The sequence below is a fragment of the Pipistrellus hanaki genome (genome assembly GCF_964339955.1).
Source record: "Pipistrellus hanaki genome assembly, chromosome: 1".
NCBI classification, from domain to species: Eukaryota; Metazoa; Chordata; class Mammalia; order Chiroptera; family Vespertilionidae; genus Pipistrellus; species Pipistrellus hanaki.
Window position 1 is genome coordinate 151,812,036 of NC_140503.1, and position 21,454 is coordinate 151,833,489.

The 21,454-nt window shown below is 39.9% G+C and overlaps 1 protein-coding gene across 2 annotated transcripts in view; it reads left to right on the forward strand.

Annotated features, from left to right (window-relative positions):
- UNC5C (unc-5 netrin receptor C) overlaps positions 1-21,454 on the forward strand; it is a 363,690-nt gene that overhangs the window by 303,079 nt on the left and 39,157 nt on the right. The window contains exons 8-11 of one of the 2 annotated variants that reach the window (XM_084897119.1): positions 6,271-6,327; positions 8,311-8,502; positions 9,183-9,527; positions 12,608-12,695. In XM_084897119.1, coding sequence (XP_084753245.1) covers positions 6,271-6,327; positions 8,311-8,502; positions 9,183-9,527; positions 12,608-12,695 — 682 coding nt within the window. The remainder of the gene's footprint in view (positions 1-6,270; positions 6,328-8,310; positions 8,503-9,182; positions 9,528-12,607; positions 12,696-21,454) is intronic. The other variant, XM_084897120.1, reaches the window with a different exon arrangement.

A 21,454-nucleotide genomic window follows, 5' to 3' on the forward strand; every position in this document is an offset into this window, starting at 1 on the left:
CACTTGGGCAGCTGAACTGAGGGTTTGATTCAAACTGTTGAGTCAAATTTCAGCCATTAATTCTTCACCTACTGTGAGTCACTAGGTAAGACTTTTACATCCTGAGAGGTTAATTCCGAGCCATTCATTTTCAGAGGGCGTGGCTGTCCCTGTCAGGAAAAAAGGCCAGTCCAGTCCAGAAGGCCTGCTAGCCTGTGAAAGCTGCAGCTTGAATGACCATGGCAATTTAGGCAACTGACATCAGTGATAAGCAAATGGTCTTTGCAATTTTTGTTGGCAAGTCCTGGAATTTATGTATTCATTTATTTGGAGATCCTTAAGCCCCTGTCAATAGATAAATTCTCAGAAGAGTGGTAAATTATAATAAATGACCTGAGTGTCTTTGACAAACCTGACCTTTGACATCATTAGTGCAGTCCTGATGGGCTGGCCAGATAAGAACTGACCTAAAAGGAAAAAACAAAACCTGAACATGCTTATTCTGAATGGCCCTGGGGGTTTTCAGTAAGAACATTTGCATCAGAAGAAATGTAACCAGAGTGAGGAAAATCACATATTTTGTTTCAGGGTAAAAAGAAAAGACCAAGCAGCTAGGTTGAGGAGATGGGAAAAGATTAAAGATTCTTTTTAACTCTAAGATCATAAAAATGAGAACAGATCTTTTGAAGTGCTCAAGTATACTTCAGATAGATGGATATAACTCAAACTCACCAAAAATTTGATGATTTAAAACATGTATTTTTATAGAAGACAATGCTTTTTTATAGACTATAATTATAATTTATATTCAAACCCCCATATAGTATATTAATTATCCTCTATTTTTAAATTCTCCCAATATCATAAGTCAATTCATGTGTATTAAGATCATCAAAGCAGCTCCATATTGAATATAATGAGTAAATATGGAAGGCAGGCAGAAATGCTTTATAAAACTCCACCCATCTTCCCTTGGCTAGGAATTTGATAACTAATCTAAAGAAAGAGAGTTTTAATTCCCAATTTTTGTGGACATAAATACTACTGTATCACATGCATTTTAGTCGAAAGGAATTGCAGATATAATTTTATTCACTTTCTACTCAATGCATTGACTTTAGGCCCTGGCATATATTGCTTCTGACTCCCATACTTTATAATCAAGAGCTAATTAAACCAAACAGCATAATGATGTCCAGACATCCTTCTGGATGACCATCCGGATGACCTTCTGGATGAAGCCAGGGCTGCAAGGGCCGGCCAAGGCAGCTGGGGCTGCGAGGGGCTGCAAGGGACTGTGGGGGCTGGCTGGGCTGTGAGGGCTGAGCCCCTTGCATGGATTTTGTTCACCAGACCTCTAGTCTACTATGACCATGCAGAAGCAAACTTGAGCTGAGTTTAATCTAATAAAACTAAAAAAGTACAAAAAATAAAAATAAATAACCTTACATACAGTACTTTTGATAAGCCTCTAATCATTGCTCTCTCTTGTAAAGGAAGAAACGGAGGTGTAAAACTGAAACAGCCCACCCAATGTCCACTATAATTAGGGCAAGAGCCAACATTGGAACCCAAATCAGTCACATTTTGAAATACTTTTTTTTTTTCATGTGCACTCTTAAATGGTGGAAACAATTGGCTATCAGCTTTTTATTGCTTTAAAATATGATTTTCTTCTGATGTGTAGTGTCCTTCCAATTTTTGGTGTTTATTCCTTTTATCACATTGGTATCATTTGAGGAAAGCAATGTTTCTCTTTTAAATATTTATTTACTGCGGAGTTTTACCTCTTCCCTTGCCCGCACTTGAGACAATCCAAATCTACAGTCAACACAGATGTGAATGGAGCCACCCAGAGTTGAAAAATTCCAAACTTCCACATCATGAGCTTTACTGCCAAGAAGGTGAAATAAAATTTCAGTTCCAAAATTTTTGGTAACTTTAAAACATCTCACCTCAACTTTGGGATTTTGTTTCCTCATCTGGAAATGCTGGAATAAATAGCCTCTTAAAATGGCGTCTTGAGCGTCAGTGACATGGCTTCCTGGTGGTAGGAGCACTCAGTATCTGAGACAGCCTCCTCTTGCTCTGTCTGTTCATGTCTTCACTTGCTCTGTCTGTTCAAGTTTTCTCCACAGTGAAACTCCACCCAACATCTATTCTCCCAGATCAGGGAAATCTCTCCATCGGAAAGTATATGTTCTTTAAAATTACAAAAAAAAGAACACAACAATACCAAAAACCCAAACACAAAAAACAACTAAAGTAGAAGGTCATAGGACATGAGCATGTTCCATAGTAGATGCACTAGCGTGGCCTAATGGCAGTTGCTAAGGCTACTGAAATTAATGGGCAAGCAAGCCTCATTGAGTGAGTAACCTCAGCCTTCACTCACTAAATGCCACTAATAACCCTCTGATCATTATGGCAATCAAAGAACACATCCCCTGCCCCATTTCCAAATACCCCTTTTAGGAGTGGCACTGGCTCTGGTTGACAAACCGTTTTAGCATCAAGTTTCACTCTGGTCTTGGACATTTGCTTCTGAAACATGCCACTATATTTTTTGCTAGAAGCCACAAAGGCCAGGAAATAAACCTCTTTAAAAGGAGAGGGTGAAAAAGTACACAGTACTTAGAAGAGTGCATTGCTCATGGTTTCTCAGAAAAACTGGGCTTCTTGTCTCTATAATTATTAGGGGATCTGAAATTCAAACAAATGTCCTAAGGTCACTCATTAAATAATAGGTTGCCTTGACTCTACAAATAAAATCCATTAAGAGCCCAGTATCTCAATGTACTTATAATGTGCAAGATAGTGTTATTAATACAGTTGCCATTTATTGATTGCTTGCTATGTACCAGCATTTTACAAATCTCATTTCTCCTTTTCACAACTGTTGAAAGTGATTCTCCCCCATCTCCTTACACAAATGAGAAAACTGATGCTTTGGAAAGTGCAGTAGTTTGACCAAGTTCTCATGGTGAAGGAAGGGGCAGAGCTAGGATTCAAACAGAAGTCTACACACTTGAAGAACTCCATTTCACTGCCTTGGCCAAGAGCCCTGGTGCTTTTTCACTTGGCCTTTCTTTCAAGAAGAAAAGTAACTGAAATCCCTAACTTATGAACCAGGCTACTGATAGTGACACGGAAAACAATTATTTTGTACAGTTTTCTGCCAGAGATATTATTTTTCATTATGGCTGGGTCTACTCTCCGCATGCGCACCTCATTAGCAGAAGAAAATGGCCCCTGTTGTTCTGTGAGAGATGGAGAAGTTGTAAAAACAAACACTAGAAAGTGCTTCTGTTCCCCTTGTTTAAGGGAGGAAACAGTCAGCCCTTCTTTTCTGACTCCCAGCCTCCCTCGTGATGGTTGAGTTCTCTGGTGGCAGAAGTGTTTTTGAAAAGGATGGAAAACATTTCACCAAGCTGCCCTCTGAAACCCTTTGTCAGTGTTCCCATAACGGAGTATTTTGGGGTGTTGACCCACTGGTGAGGAGGCTGAGCACGGCTGTTGTAAATATGCCCATGTAGGAAAGTAACAGTTTGCCTAGATTGGTCCTAAATGGTTATGAGGAATAACTGTTAGAGAGACTTTTCCTAATTTTATCTTCCAGCAACCTCAAATGCAAACATCCCATCAGATATACGGATATCACTATTGGTAGACATCTCCCAAGCCAGGTGTTGTAGAAGCCATCCATAAGATGATGACATGTTGCTGTCCATGCAGAAACTCAAATGATCTTTACAAAATTACATTCAATTGCAGGATTTGCCCTTCATTTAGAATATATTCGAGATGCCTTGTCATGAACTCCAGGGCCTATATGAGCTTGCTGCTGCTCACCCCTCTGAGTGGCCCTTTGTCCTCTCACTCACTGGCCTCGAACCACTCTATTCTGATGCCAGGACTTTTGCATTTACTGTCCCTCTTCATGGAGCATCGTTCCCTCCTGATCTTGATTTGGCTGATTCTTTCTCATTGTTCAAGTTTCAGCTCAGACTTTCTTTCAACAAAAAATTGTCACCTGATTCCCCAAGTTTGCCATCCTTTTATGTCCAATCACATTGTATTCTTTTGTTTTATTATTTTAATCACTTTTTTTCAGCATTTGAAAGGATCTTAATTTGCCATTTTATTTTCCTGTTTGTTTTTCTGCTAACAATGAAAGCAGGGAGGGACTTTTCCCATCTCACTTGTCATTGTACCCCTATGGCTAGTATAGAACCAGCATATATTAAGATTCAAGGGAATTTGTTGGATGAATGAATGAGTGAATGGATTCCAGTTCTGGGCCTGCAATGAAATATAAGACTCAGATAAATACCAAAAGGCACAAAAATGTTTATGGAGTGGTCCAGATCTACATAAATGTGAGAAAGTTGAGATAAAATCAAAATGATAAAACAAAATTTATTATTCCCTGGCTAGCCTATCAAAATCAGGGACTCCATTGGGAAGTAGGCATAAAAGCCAAGAAAACCCGGAACAGCTTTACAGGGAGAGATTTCAGCCCATGCTCTGTTTCTCTGGAAGTTGGCTTCTCCCTTTATGAGCTCCAGCTTCTCTGAGCAGGCCCTCACGATCCTTATCAAAATGGTGATCATCAAAAATCATGCCCAAATATCCTAGTTTACACTAATTTCCGGGCTCCCTCGACAGCCAAAAACATGTATCTCCTGGCATTCCTCTTTAACATCATCCCTACCAAAAGGACAACATTAGTGATCTGGGCTTCTCTCCTAGCAGTGAACTTGTATTGTCTTGAGTCTTTGAGGCTCAGAAATAAATAACCTTTTCTCTAGTGCCTGAATATGTCCCAGATGCCCTATTATTGAGTTCACAGAATACAAATGGAAAAGTGTTATTACCAGGCAGAAGCTTTTAAAATGAAAATCAGACCTAATACATGGACTCAGACACCTGGAGTAAGGAATATAATATTTATAAAACTGAGTTGGAGGTTGCAATCATTGCTCTAAAGTAAAGCATTAAATATTAATTCAAAGCAAACCTGTCTGTGCTGCAGCAAACTTCTCTTTCATTACTTCCCCCAAATAGGTAAATAGCTTGTAAGAACCGAGTGCTCTGCAAACTACCAAAAAATCTACCTGAGGCATGATTTAGAATTAAAGCATTACACACCTTTAATTTTGAACCAATTAATTGTGATTCTTGTAGATCCTCTACATGCCTGCCCTTGGGTAATACTAGGAAAGTTTAATGCTTCTTATTCATCTCCATTTGATTAATCCAAACAGTGCCAGATCATTTGATTAACTCATGTTGCAGCATATTAAATATTAGAAAACTGAGGGAGCCAGTTACGAGTTGTACATTTTCAATTTCCACAATTTTTTTTTTCATTTCAAAAAGTTCATGTTTCATATTTTTTAATTTTTTCTGCTAATCTTCTACTTCATATTGGTATTTTTTATCAATAATTATGACTACTGTTTCCTGTCTTGAGATATACTAAAAGGAATGAAAAATAAGATTGCTAGTTATTTCTGCCTTTACTGTTAAGATGAGGTTTCTATGTTACCCTATCTACACCATTCCTTTGAAGCCCTGAAATAAATAACCTTGTAACCTCTAGGCCCTATTGATTTTTTAATGATTTCAAATAAAAAGTTTCCAGTTTCCATTGCATTGACAAACTGCTCGTCCCTGGGTGAAACCTATCGGATTCCCATTAAATGGAGAGGGCAGGAAACAACAACAAAAAATCCAAAAAAGGGACTCCGAAATGGAGCAGGGAGAGGTGGCGGAGGCTCAGCTCAGTAAATGGGTACTTAACCTTTGACCAATGACGACAGGTCTCCTTTAGTTCTATTAGACCAAGAGCAAGCTGTTATGATTTAATAAAAAAGAAAAAAAAGAAAAAACTGTTTGGAGCTTTACTGAATATGTCCTGGGAATTAAAGCATATGGCAGGGATAAGGAAAAAAGATTTGCCTTATGCTAATGACCCATGATGTCTGAAATAAATTAGATCCATTAGAGTTATGCTCAATAAAAGAAAGACTTTAAGCACTCCAAAGTTAGTGACTCGAGACCAGTTTTTGCTCTGAAATTCAATCTGCCTACTTATTAATTCTTCCTGTGACTCCAGAGCAGAAAGGAGATGCAAAAGCATAGTTCTATACTGAACCTGAATTTTAAAGGACCCTGAGGTGATTTTCCTTTTCTTTTCGTTAACCATCTTTCATGCTTTTTATTTTGTGTTCCTTGTTGATTTGATTTTGTTCCTATTTTTGTTTCATTTTTTTGTTTCTTTTCAAGGTTTCATTTATCCTATTTCAACTGAACAGAGAACGCAGAATGAATATGGATTTTCTTGTAAGTCTGATGTTTGGTTTTTATGTTGCCGAATAATCTTTTAACGTTATTGCCCCCAGTTCAAGTTTACCTTTCCTTAGATCACAGATGTGCACACAGGAAATAGGTGCCTAATATATTCGAACACGAAAAGCAAATTAGATTTTCACCGCGGAAGAGAAGAAAGGGTCATTTCGAGTCTCTGCCAGCTTTCAAACCTATCAGCCTACATCCAAAGCTTGGGTCCAGTAGCTGACAAAACATATTGTAAAAAATGCTGATGTAAATAGAAGGCTGGGTTAAAATGCTAAAAAAAAAAAAAAAAAAAAAAAAAAAGTAAAGGGTTGAGAACATGCGTTAGAAATCATGAATGTTAAATAAGTAATTGCAGCCTAGTAAAATAAAACACTAAGCATTTTGATATCATATTCAGAACAGAGTTCAGAATCCTGCTGCAGGGCCTAGGACAGGATCCAGCAGACTGAAGTCAGCACTTTGAAAGCAAAGCCCACACAACCAAGCGTGCTCAGGACGGATGCCACTAGTTTTCTGAAAAGATCTGTGTATACGAACTTGATTGATAGGAAAGCGGATATTCTTGACACTTTGGGAAAAACAGTGGTTTAAAAGAAGAAAAAAAATAATCCTGTCACATACAGAGCATTTGAATACAAAATTCTAAAAGAGATGCAGTGATCTTTCAACAGATAATTTCTTTATACTGTCAGTGCTTCCAAGAAATCATGACATGACTCTGTAGGTGGTTCCCTGAGCCACTGGCAATTTGAATGAAGTCATTTCACTGTGTAAAGCTTGTGTCTGAGAGTCTTAGGAGAGAGCAGTGGTTCCTCAGCTCTTATGGGCTCCTCCGACCTACAAATCTGCAGTCCCCCCAATGCATGTAGATATAAAATTGAGCATCAAAAGGCTGTTGACCACCTGAAGTACCTGTTTAGTCACCTCCTTTACATTGAGCCAAGAAGCTTCTGTTAACATTGCTGAACATTTTTTGTTGGTCCCAGAAAACTAAAAACAGATTAAAGATGTCAATAGGATTCCAGAAAGGTTTACTTTTGTTTGTTTTGTTTTCTTTATCACCTTTTGCCGTTGGATCAAAGCATGGTCTATGCCACCAAGGCAACATGTAATATTTACAGGAATTTTCTTCTCTGTTTACGCAGAAACAGCCCCCTCCCCACCCCCAATCCCATCTGACCACACACTGTGTTGGTCAAATGCTTAATTGCCTTCAGGGCTAGTCAGACCTTTCTGATCACTGAACCAGGCCTTTATCTTACTCGGTACACCGTAGAACTGTATTTTATTCCAGTAATGAGAAGCTCAGGGTTCTCAGAGGTAATACTGAGCCTGTATAAAAGCCCGAGTTACCGGGGGTGACCCCTGCTCCTCAGACCTGGGAATTCTGAAAGCACACCTTTCAGGTCCAACATGTTTGCCCCTAATATTTGCTTTGCGTAGTTACGCCATTTCCACCCACCCACTCACTGATCTAGGGGAAAGTGAGAAGAGTGCTACAGAAAGTTATTTTATGACTTGGAAGGATTCTAGGAAAACACTCTGGTTCGACAAATATACAGATTCAGAACATGCCAGATATTTCTAGGAGAGGGTTTATGTTTATGTTTTGAGAGAACTATCAGTGAATTCAAGCCACCTTCCAAACTTTCCACCTGAAATTTGCAATAAGCTTTTTGTCTCCTATGGGTCAGGAAGGTTTCTTTTGATGCCTTGGAATAAATGATCTGTTATGGTGCCCCATTTAAGACAGATGAGTGGGTGGATAGATGCCGAGTAGGGAAGGAAAAGAAATCAGGAATAATTTTCCATTGAAAGGCCACAGTTGTATTTTATAGCTTCTGGATTAGATTTGAAATTAACCTATAAAAAAGGACAATAAATGTCTGAGAAAATTATAGCAATACGTATGTCTACTGAGAGAAATGTCTCTAACCAGTTGGCCCAATGTCTCCTTCTCCTGTCTAGCTGCTCCCGATTCAGATGACATTGCTCTGTATGTTGGCATCGTGATAGCAGTGATTGTGTGCCTGGCCATTTCTGTGGTTGTGGCCCTCTTTGTGTATCGGAAGAATCACCGTGATTTTGAATCTGATATTATTGACTCTTCGGCACTCAATGGAGGCTTTCAGCCTGTGAACATCAAGGCAGCAAGACAAGGTCAGTTGGCATTGAACTTCACATCTACAACTTATGCAAATATGTAACCTCCCTGTGTGGCTTTAAAATCAGTGAAATAGCAAGTTCAGCTCCATGAAGTTAGGGGGGTAGGTCTGTTTTGTTAATTACTGTATTAACTTCATTCGCTTATGTTGGAGTTGACAAGGTGCATGAATCTTGTTTTTTATTATTATTATTATTATTCTCTAACAGGTTTCTCTGTCATACTTTTTAGCTTTTATTTGAAAAGTATATGGACTGTTTGATTCTTGCATCCCCTTTTTTCTCTTTTGACAGGACACCTTGTATTGCTGCGAATACAGTGGTGTACGGATGAACCAAAATCCAGTAGATACAATGGAGGCTATTATCTATAGTCACCTGAGGGGGGTTGGGGGCGGGCCTCATTGTCTAGGATTCTCCTCTGATGAAATCATTAAATACCTTCAGAGCAATGAGTAGGCTTCAAGGCAAAATACAGAATCTGTCTATTTATTTTCAGCCAATAATAAAATGGATCCTCGTCACCTAATTGCCTTGTTTTCAGCAAAGCTACAGAGTCCATGCATCTCTAATAGTTGCCGAGTTTCTTTGCCTTTGACTCAGAAAGTGTCAGGGGAAGACTGACTACTGTAAGTTGACTGGATGAAGAATTTGAATAGATTCCTTTTCTCTTTCAGATCTCCTGGCAGTACCTCCAGACCTCACGTCAGCTGCAGCCATGTACAGGGGGCCTGTCTATGCCTTACACGATGTCTCGGACAAAATCCCCATGACCAACTCTCCAATTCTGGATCCACTGCCCAACCTGAAAATCAAAGTGTACAACACCTCAGGTGCTGTCACCCCCCAGGATGACCTCTCTGAGTTTGCATCAAAGCTGTCCCCTCAGATGACCCAGTCCTTGTTGGAGAATGAGGCCCTGAACCTGAAGAGTCAGAGCCTGGCAAAGCAGACTGATCCATCCTGTACTGCGTTTGGCACCTTCAACTCCCTCGGGGGCCACCTTATTGTTCCCAACTCAGGTAATTCCTAAAGGTTTTAAAACACAAAGATAGAGTTTTACAACATTTTTTCTTTACCAAAATCTTTTTTGTTGGTTTTTGTTAGGCCTGAAAAGTTAAATGTAGCCTACCTAACCCAACTCTACTTTCAATGTAAATCTACATTCCTTCAGACAAAAGCAGCAAAACCATTCATCTTCCTGCAACCAATTCTGGAAACACTTCCTCTATAAATATTATGCTCACAACTTTCTGCCAAAGTGTCATTTAGAATTGTCATTGACCTTCTTTTAACAGAGCTTCACAAGGCACATCCAGCCAGAAGCTCTCACTGTTGTCAACGCACTTAAACAGGACAAATTAATTAGAAAACTTATCAGTTGGTTCAGTTCCAAATCATTAGAGGAAGCAATACTTCAGAACACTAATTTCTAGATGATCAGAGGACATCCTAATAGACATCCAGTCATTATTTATTAACTCTTTATTACACAGTCTTTAGCCTCAAGGTTTTAGAAGATACTTACTCCTGCTTCTGATACAGCTATCTAGAACCACAGCTTCCACTTGCGTCCTTTGGTAGTGTTATTTAGTTTTTAGTTTACTGTTGAGTTATCAGCTTCGAGAGAATAAGCCTCATAAAGGTCTTAAATTATGAGTTTAAGTTAGTGACTGATAGTGTGATGGTTAAACATTGGCATCCATTAGTCAGTAATAGTAATAAGTTTGGAACTATGGAGTCATAAGAGAGTTAATGGATTCCACTGTGAATCACACTTCACACTTTGGACAAGACTGAGTATTTTGCAAATGCAACATTAAGAAACAATTTTTTTTCATGTAACATAAGAAAACCATATAATGCGTCACCAGCCATACAGCCCACATAGAAAACCAATTGGTCTTTATGGTCTGGATATGAACATGTCTTTGATATTTTCTCTAATTTAGTCCCCCATTTCAATGCCTTGGTAATTTTCACCCCATATCTTTAAAAGTATATTTTAAGAAATTGAAATAGTTGATGAAATATTATTTTTCTATACATTTTACATAGTAGGGATAATATATTATATGATATGCTTTCTTTACCTTTTTATCATTAAGTTTCATCCTCTTGTATGTGCATTAAAAACCATTATTTTAAATATATTTTAATAGTCTATCAAATGGATAGGAAATATCCTTTATAACTCTTCATTGTTTAAACATATTATTCACAAGACAGTGTTTTTTTTTAAATTATATTCACTGAAGTCTACCTTTTCTCCCCATTTCTACACATGAGACCTTTTCATAGATTAATTATTATAGAGGCTTCTCAACTGAAAAAGAGAAAACAGCATATGCTAAATACTTTCTATGTACTAGGCAAAGGTGATTTACATACACAGTTTTATTTAAAAGAGTAGCAATAGTTCCCTAAAGTATGTCAGGCCTTCTTCCTGTTATTTTACACCCCCATAAATAAATAAAATTTAATAAATAAAATTTCATCCCCATAACACATACCCAGGTACATTTTACTGTTCCCATAGGAAAAAAGAACAATGCGGAGGCGTGGTAGCCTGAGGTGTGGTAGCCTGAGGTGTGGCCTGGCTGCTTCAATAACCCATTCCCCGCACCAGTGTGACACTGCACGTCCCACAGTGGCACAGCCCTCACACTACCCGCCTTCTCAGGAAAGCCAGGCCTCAACGTTTCCAACCAGTTTTACACAGGACTTGAATTCCTACTTCTCCTCAACTCTCCATTCTTTCGTCTCCAAACTTTCCAATGTGCTCAGGCAATTTTTCTTATTGCCCTGCGCTCATTTGGCACATTCCACTTCCTTGCTAGTTAAATTACAAGCTTTTCAAAGATAAGAACCCTTTTATTTCTTGGCATTCACAACAATGCCAAAACTGTACTCACAATGCTGCTCCATAAATTTTTAGTGAGTTGGAATAAGCTGCCTTTATTGGAATAAAATCATGAAGCTGAGTACCTTCAGGTTGCTGCCCACTCTGAATTTCTCTTTGAGGTGACGCTGCAACAGTGCAGGCCAGTGGTTCTTGCAGTGTGGTCTACAGGCAACAATCTTGGCATCACCTAGCAGCTTGTTACAGCTGCAAGCGTGTATATAGTTATTATTTTTTTTTAGTATATTTTATTGATATTTTACAGAGAGGAGGAAGGGAGAGAGATAGAGAGCTAGAAATGTCGATGAGAGAGAAACATTGACCAGCTGCCTCTTTCACACCCCCTACTGGGGATGTGCCTGCAACCAATGTACATGCCCCTGACCGGAATCGAACCTGGGACCTTTCAGTCCGCTATGCTCTACCACTGAGCTAAACCGGTTTTGGCAAGTTCTGTTAGAACTGGGCAATCAGAAAATCCGGGGGTAAGATCTAGTAATCCATGTTTTAGCAAGTCTTCCAGGTGATTCTGATGCAAGTTCAAGTTGCAAGCCATTGCTATAAACACAGTTAACTAGAACAGAGGTCAATGCAATGTCCTACAAAATGGCACCAGTTCACAACTAAGTAAAAGCCTGCTTGATGGGTTGTGAGTACAACTAGTAGGTTCTGTTCACTTTCTGGAGTTATATATAATGAAAGGAGTTCATCATCAATTATTATTCTATCCCAGAATAACACTGATGCTAACCAGACATTTCAGAAATGTATGTTTATTTTGTTGAAGTTAGTTTTTCTCTGACTTAGAATCCTATGGGGATTCTTCTTTTAATTAGAAGCAATGCATCATTACAGCTGTTGGAAATTTTAAGAGCAGTTGTTGGTCTTCCCCTCCTTTTACAAGGAAAATGACACTGGAATCATCTGTCTATTCCTTAAATAAAACAAGAATTTAAAAAAAATAACATCATCCATTTAATTCTATAACAGTTCAGAGGGAGCTGTGGTAACAAATAAGGCCAATAAGGAAAGAAAGCCAGGCAGCCATGAATATCTGCATGTCTTTAGAGAAAAAGTAGGCTTATGACTACGTGACCACAAAATCTCATTCCCTTTCACTTGCTTCAAAGGCATTCTGTGAAGATTCCCTTTGATTCTATACATCTTATGTAACTTCTCCTCTTCTCCTTTGCTACTCAGGAGTAAGCTTACTGATTCCTGCTGGGGCCATTCCCCAAGGGAGAGTCTACGAAATGTATGTGACTGTACACAGGAAAGAAACTATGAGGTAAATATGTGTGTGTTTTTCCGGTGCACTTGACTTTATCAATCATGTCTGAGCTGAAAGAGAATTGTACAATAGAAACAATAAACCCAAAATATTGTGTCTTGAGTGCCCTGCTTCTGGCATGCTCTTGTTTCCCAAAATGTATAAATGTGAATGTTTACTGCTCTTGATCTTTGAAGCTGCAGACACTTTTTGAAGATCTTGAGAATAGGCAGAAGACCAGAGATCTCTTCCCAAGTAGACTTGCAGCCATATTAGCTATAAAAAATGGCCAGAAACATGATCCAGAGGAACATGACCCATAGATTGATCAGAGAGACACGTGGGTAGATACAGAGACATCAGGTTCATGTGGCCTGGCTCAAAAATCCAACCTTTTTCCCATCATAGAATTCAAGGTCACAAAGAATTAGACAAACCCAAACTCATGAATGCTACCCCCACTTCAGCCTCGCACTCTCTTCTCATCTGTAGATTCTTCTTTTTGTAACCCTTTCTAACTTAAGTATCATCAACCTCCTTCTTATGTTTACCTCCTATGAATTCTATGCTGGGCCTTTCTAAATGGAGCTAGGGTTGATTAAAAACTAGATTGAATCAAAAGGTTTCATTTTGTATATGTCATAATCATAAAGATGCAGCTATTTTAAGTGAAAATAGCAAGAGGAGTTTTGAAGTCCTAAATTCAATTTTCAGTCTGGCCTCTAACAAATCATGGTATTTCTTGCTTATTTCCCACGTAAAATGCATGCATTGAATAGTGCTTTAGAGGCCTGACTGATAATATGCTTCCAAAGCACATACATCTTAAAATAAAAGATGTTGTTGAAATAATGATCCTTACATGTAATTTCTGCTGTTTTTCCCAAGGGGAAAGGCATCCGCTCTTTAGTCCTGAGCTCTGAATACAAAGCATTAGTGACAAATGTAGAATTGGGTTATCATTATAACACATTATACCTTTCTTCTCCCCCTCTGTCATCCTCAGAAAAACATCCACTTTTAGTCGTCTTCTTATTCTTCAGTAGCCAGAAAGCTCTTTTATCATGCTCCTGGGTGGAGATACTGATATTTATAATCTGTAGGACCCAGAACATTTTTCTCCAGGTACTGTGCTTTCACCTACATAAACACTAGCCTCAGAAAATAATAAAATTCCTTGAGCATTATTCATGCCTAAATTTGAGCACCAGAAAATCACTAAAAGACTTATATTTACTCACATCAAATATTCATTTTTTTCATTTTCCAATGCAAAGTAACATTCATGGGCCCTCCGAGGCCTTCTCTTGCTGCTATGGAAATGAAGATTAGCCAACTCCCAGATCCCTTTGTTGTTTTGTTTTTCTCCTTTCTCGTGCTCAGAGTCAAGGTTAGTGCTAAGTACTTCCATCTCTCAAGGCCATGCCAACGTGGATATTTTGTTTAAACAAAAATGGGTACTGGCTGATACTTTATCCCCAGAAGCATGGAGGTATTTACAGCCCCTTATTTTCCATCCGGTCAGCATTATCTGTAGCTGAACATCAAGCCAGAGGAGGCCTGCTGAAGCTGAAAGACGTGTGCCTCTCACCTGCCACCCACGGTTTCCCTTCCCATAGTTTAGTCGGCATCTGACCAGGATAATTGTACCTTTTAGATGAAAGGGAGAGAACACAGAAAATTGATAAAGTGACAAACTTCTGCTTTTAGGTTCCTCTGCCTTTGACTTTAAAGAAAAGGAAACAAAATCCCTCCTTGCCGTGCCTACCACCTGAAGTTACATGCAGAGGGAATTATTCTATTGAATTCAGTGTACATCAAAGAAGTTCTGTTTGTCAAAATGAAGCCAGAAAAAACTCAAGATCTTAAAAAAAAAATAGGCACAAGAGACCATGAAACAAGGAACAAACACAAAAATATAACTGTCTCCAATAAATGAGAAAGTTCCTCTTTGTTGTGAATCAGATGGGTGTGCTCTTATAAAAATGCAATGACAAGAGTGTGTTTTAGGATATAGCCATGCTACAAACATAGTCACCATTTATTCAGCATCCTTTTTCAAAAAGTTTGTTTTTATTGGTTTCAGAAAGAGGGATGAAGATAGAAACAACAATGAGAGAGAATCATTGATTGACTGCCTCCTGCACACCCCCTACAGGGGATCAAGCCTGCAACCTAGTCATGTGCCTGCACAGGAATCAAACCGTGACCTCCTGGTTCATGGGTTGATGCTCAACCACTGAGCCACACCAGCCAGGCTGTTCAGCATTTTTCTAATTTCTCCTATTCCTCCCTACTACTCTGCAAGTTGTGATGAGCTCCACTTTAAAGATGAAAAAACTAAGCTTGGGGAACTGAAGTCACATAACCAAGGTTTCACAGTTAAAGTCTGAGAGACAGAAGGATTTCACACCTGGGTTATCTCACTACAGAGCTCTCGGCTCACTCTCACATGTCATCAGTCCTCCATCTCACCAGTGCAAAAGCCACACCTCAGCCTTCTTATCTAGTGCACTCTGGACCACAGTTTCTTCCTATTGCTCACTACAGACCCTCTATCCTCACGTGATGTGAGAGATAACTTCTTGCAGAGGAGACCCTATGAGGACATTAGGAGCTATGAATACTACTTTAAGGCATTGGTGGGAAATTCAGATTATTTTTCTCCATTTTCCTTCTCTCTCATTCCCTTTATTGCATCCAGAACTGGGTGTTTTTTCAGCCGGATCCCATCTAGCTGGTCATCTGCCACTGTGAACTGTCTAAAGAGAAGTCTGAACTTAATTTCATGTGGCACAGTGAATGAGGCGAGAGGGGGCTTATCATTACCAAGAATGCTCTAAGAGGAAATACAGATAGCACATGAGCAGCCCACGTGAGCTTCAGAGATGGGACAAGCTGTCTCTGACCAACAGGGAGCAGAGCTGCAAGGCTGTGCCCAGAAACCCTACCTCCCCAGCCTTATGGGTCTCTGAAGGGGCTGCAGAGCCTCTTTCTCCCCCTCCGTGGATACAATTTCCACAATTAAATGGCACTCACATGAGCCTTTTGCCTTGTTTCTAGTAGCAGCTTAAAAAATGAGCCTCAGATGGAAATTTTACCCATTGTTATCACTTATCAAAAAACAATTTGAATTGAAGATTTGAACATTACTTTTCCCTTTCTTTGTATTTTCTACTTGCCTAGCAGTTTTCTCAAAATACTAAAAAAAAAAAAAATCTATTTAGACATTTCAACTATAAAGGTAAATAGGACTTTTTTAATAAATTGTAGAGGAGGCCATGGAAGGGTTTTTGATTAACCAAGTGATACAGGAATAGCAATGCTTTTTAAAGATTATCTGGCAAATGGTGTGTGAGATGAATTGGTAGAGAGAACAGAAAGACACCTTGGAAGGCTGGGCGCCTGATTAGGCTGTGGTGTGAGGGGAGAGGGGACAGAGCCAAGATCGAGGCTGGAGAATGGAAAGTGAAGTATATTTCAGAAGAAAAAGTATTTCACAACTGGTTAGAAGTGATGCAAAACACAAAGAATACAGACAGGTACCAAGCCTTGGGCACTGTGAGAATAGTGAGAGCAATGAGAGAGGTCAGAAGCAGCAACTGGTTTGAGCAGAGAAAGGACAATTTCTGAGTTACATGGGCCCAGGCTGTGTGAGTGTGGGGATCTGGGATTCCTGTTAGAGATGCAGATGGCAAGTCATCAGTGAGTGGGCCCTCGCAGAGGAAAGACTCAGAAGCAGAAAGAAAACTAGGGAGCAAACTCTGGGAAATATTCCTATTTACAGTTTGGGTTGGGTGAGCAAAACTAACTAGAACATGAAAAGATAAATCAGATAAAGAATTCGCATCGGTCATGGTCCTTAGCACATAATGGCCCCTCAAAATCATGTTTTAAATGAAAGAATGAATGTTTGGGTTATAGGGGGTGAAATCAAATGTAAGGAGAGTTTCAAGATGGAGGAAATGGCTGATAAAGGTGTTATTAAAATCCTATATAATAAAAGGCTAATATGCAAATCAATGGAATGGCAGAACAACCTGTTGCTATGACATGCACTGACCACCAGGGGGCAGAAGCTCAACTCAGGAGCTGCCCCCTGGTGGTCAGTGCACTCCCACAGGAGGACCGCTGCTCAGCCTGAAGTCAGGTTCACAGCTGGCGGTCACAGAGGCAATGGTAGGAGCCTCTCCTGCCTCTGCAGCAGTCCTAAGGGCCCCTCAAGGGATGTCCGATGCTGATTTAAGACCACTACTCAGCCAGCACTCGGATATCCCCCCAGGGATCCCAGAGGGTGTAGGCTGGGCTTAGGGATCCTCCCTCCCCAGTGCACAAATGCCATGCACAAGGACTCTAGTTAAAATATAAAGAAAGAATAATAATTTACAAAAACTTTTAGATTGGTCAACTAGAGGATATTGATGGCCTTTAGGTACTTTTTTAAAGGATGAAATCCCAGTAGGAATAGATTAAGGTGCGAGTTAGTGGTGAAGCAATTAAAACTATCTAGAGTGACTAATAAAAGGGTAATATGTTAATTAGACCAGACATCCTTTTGGACAAAGCCACAGTGACACAGGCCAAGGTAGAGGCAGTTAGAGGCAATCAGGCCAGCAGTGGGGAGCAGTTTGGGGGTGATCAGGCTGGTAGGGGAGGGCAATTAGGGGGTGATAAGGCCAGCAGGGGAACAGTTAGGGGCATCAGGCCAGAAGGCAAAGGTGATTATGGGTGATCAGGCAGGCAGGCAGGCAAGCAGTTAGGTGCCAGCATTCCCAGATTGTGAGAGGGATGTCTGGCTGCTGGTTTAGGCCCTATCCTGCTGGGTTGGGCCTAAACCAGCAGCTAGACATCTCCTAAGGGGTCCTGGATTGGAGAGGGTGCAGGCCGGGCTGACGGAAACCACTCCCCCCAGCCCCCATAGTTCCAGTGCCATTAGTAATAAGACTCTTTCTGCTCACAAAGGTTTGGGTAGTAAATTTATAACTACTCTAAAGAATCCTGATGGAGGTATCCCAAATCTAACACCAATGTCCAAGTTTACTTGAAGATTACAAATAAGGAGTTATAAATTTAATTTTTTAAACCAGAAATTAGCAAATTACATCCATGAATCAAATCTAGCCCATCACCTATTTTTATATTATTGCCCAAAGTCTAAGAGTGATTTTTACTTAGTGATTTTTAAATGGCTATACAAGCACCTATGTAATATTATTGATGTTGGCCCACAAAGACTAAAATCTCCACTGTCTGAATCCCTAAGAGAAATTTTGTCTAAAAAAGTTTTAAACAATCTATACTAATTAAAAGGGTAATATGCTAATTAGACCAGGCATCTTCCAAACATCCTTCCAGACAATGCCACAGTGGCCGGCAATGAGACAGGGGCGGTTAAGGGCAATCAGACCAGCAGGGGGCAATTAAGGGGTGATCAGGCCAGCAGGGGAGGGCAATTAAGGGGCAATCAAGCAGGCAGAGAAGAGCAGTTAGGGTGTGATCAGGCCAGCAGGGGAGAGCAGTTAGGGGGTTATCAGGCCAATGGGGGAGTAGTTAGGATCATCAGTCCAGCAGGCAGAGGTAGTTAGGGACAATCAGGCAGGCAGGCAGGCAGGAGAGATGTTAGGAACCAGCAGTTCCAGATTGTGAGAGGGATGTCTGACTGCAAATCAGGCCTAACCCAGCAGTTGGACATCCCCCGAAGGGTCCTGGATTGGAGAAGGTGTAGGCCAGTCTGAGGGACTGTCCCCCTGTGCATGAATTTCATGTATTGGGCCTCTAGTCTATATATATAAAAGACTAATATGCAAAGTGTCCCCTTAGGAGTTCAACTGCCACTCACTATGATGTGCACTAACCGCTAGAGGGCAGCATGGAACAAAAGAAAGCCCTGACCAGCAGCTGGCAGCCAGGGAAGGAAGGCCCCTGCCAGCAGCCAGAAGGCCCCAATCAGCCCTGATTGCTAGCCAGGACTAACTTAATTTCATGTGGCATAGTGAATGTGATGAAACACAGACAGCACATGAGCAGCCCATGTTTTAAATGAAAGAATGAGCTGCAGAGATTCCATGTACAAATTTCATGCACCAGGCCTCTAGTCATATACATTTACTGAATATAAATAATAATGTGTTAGGATAGTGAGCCAAAAATCTCTTACATAGGTAATTATATTGCCGGAAGTTTTCATTCATTTTAACTTATAGTTTGGAACTTTGTAAACAGTTGACATTATTACTTCTCAGTGGAACCCAAGATATTCTCCTTTTAGGTATTCTTAAATTCTCCCTTTGAAGGAACAGCTATAAACTAAAGGTACTGGGGGAAGGGAGGCGAGTCCAGATAAACTTAAGTCTTATTCTCTTACTATTCTCTGCAGTGTGTATATATTGAAATCCTACTTATAAATAAATGATTCAAGGTGATTTATGAAAACTGTTTTTTCAATGGGAGAAAATCTATTTAATAAGTGGATGGGAAAAAATGGGAAAAGTAAAATTTAAAAAGATAAGATAAAGTCAGATAAGCATTAAAATAAAAATGTCCCCAGCATATTTCTGATAACAGGTCTAGGTCTTGGATTTACTGTTTCAAAACTTTCAAGAGGGACACGTAGTAAATTATAAGATCCATGTGTCCATATTAATACAATGAACAACATCCTTATAAGAGAAACAGGGCTGCTTGTTAGTGCCCCTCAATGTAAGTGGATGCTATAAGGTCCAAGTATAATAAAGTGAAACAATTACACAAGGATTTAATAATTCAGTCCAGGGCACAATACTTAGCTATTCTCTCTTAAACTGGGGATAGATTTATGTTAGGGACTTGGTGACACTCCCTTTAGAATAACTTGCATAAACTTTTAAAAATATTTTTGTTATTATTAATTTTCACCTGAGGGAGAAGGAGACACAGAGAGAGAGAAACATCAATGTGACAAAGACACATTGATTGGTTGCCTCCTGCAAGACCCAGACCAGGGCTAGGGATTGAGCCTGCAACCAAGGTATGTACCCTTGGCCAGAATCAAACCTGGGATCCTTCAATCCATGGGCTGACTTTCTATCCACTGAGGCAAACCACATAGGACCATAATTTTTTTTTCCTCAATTGAGCTTTTGATAGCAAGCGAGGTAGATATTCCCTGTCAGACACCTAGAGTTTAAATATTTCCAGTTGCAGTTATATGTGAGACCCCCTTTAAAAGGCAGCTGAGCTGAGGGTTGGATTGTCACCCTGGAGGACCTGACAAAAGACATACCTGTTACTAGAAGGCATCTGGGCCCACACAGAGCTGGATGGAGACGGCTTCTTTTCATTAAACAGCTCTGAACCTGGTCTAGCAAACAGGCAAACAAATTTCTCCAGGCCCTAAACCCAGATGAGCAACCCCAAACACACCATTAGGTGAAAGAAACAGAACGATTTTGTTTGCATTCAGCTTTGCCTGTAACTAGTGCAGACTTAGGTGGATATGCTAATATCGCCAGGTTTCCATTTCCTCTTCTGGAAAAAGAGGTAAGGTAAATCCTTATCATAACCACTTTACAGGTGTGCCATGAGCAGCGAAAGCAACCTCGCTTGTGAAAGTTTTATTAAGGATGCCCTTCTGTGTTAGAAAAGTTCCCCTCACTGATAACAGCAGGCAAAATGTGAGAAAAGCCCTCTGACAGGAAATGGGAAAGCCTGTCTCACAGCTTGGTACTGGAAGCCTCAGAACCCACCCAGGGTTTACAGTGATATTGTCTTTATTGGGCTTGGAAAAGCCTGTGAAAGTTTAAGCGGTGTTCATTACTAAAATCTTACTTAATTGCTGCTTCTACAGCTAATTTTTGCTTTGTGTTCATTTCCATATCATCTGCAGTGAATGTTTACTCAATTTTTGCTTAAATAGCTTACATAACACAAGATATAAAAGAGTTAAACAGATAATTTAATAAAAAAAGAAAATAAAATAAAAATAAAAAATAAAGTGCACAGTAAAAAGAAAAAGAAAAAAAAGAGAGTCAAACCCTTCTCTGCAAACACGTGAATCAGACCTGTTTATATTTTATTTTCTACTCTTTTTGTGTAATGGGTTTTAATATCATCTCTTTATATAAATTAAAAATTTTAAATTTAAACACTCTGACCTGACCGTTGGTATTATAAATCTTAACGGTTGATCCCTAAGTCGCTCCTGTAAGTGTTTGCAAATGTTTCCAATTTCAACACTGTTTTCATCTTGAAAACACAGACAAGACTTCCATCATTATTGCTTCTTTGTTTTTAATTCTCTGTTATGAATTTCACTTCACTTGTTCCCTATTCATTACATTCTTGCACCTCACTGAGTTAATAAATTCTTTTGACACCTACTGCCCCTTCCTCTTCTTGCTACCCATCCCCTGAGGATGGCGCCCATCAATATTGCATGCCAGGGCTATGCTGGGAGAGAGCAGGTCTGACAGCTCCCTGGGCCAGCAGGGAATCTTCTCCCTTCTGTTCCAACTCAGTGATGAGAAGAACCCCTCCTCCTGCCTCCAGCACCTGCTGCTAACAGCAGACTGAGGGACAGCTGTTTCCAATCCTCACTTGTATTGCAAGAGCCACTTGAAATGGTTTCCACTTTAGTTTCCTTCCTTAAAAGTTTAATACTCCACAGACACATACAGCAGTATGGGGATTACCAGAGGGAAAGAGGGTTTGTGGGAGATAGAAAGGGGTATGGGGGGGGATAAATGGTGACAGAAGGAAACTTGACTGGGTTGGTGAACACACAATACAATATACAGATG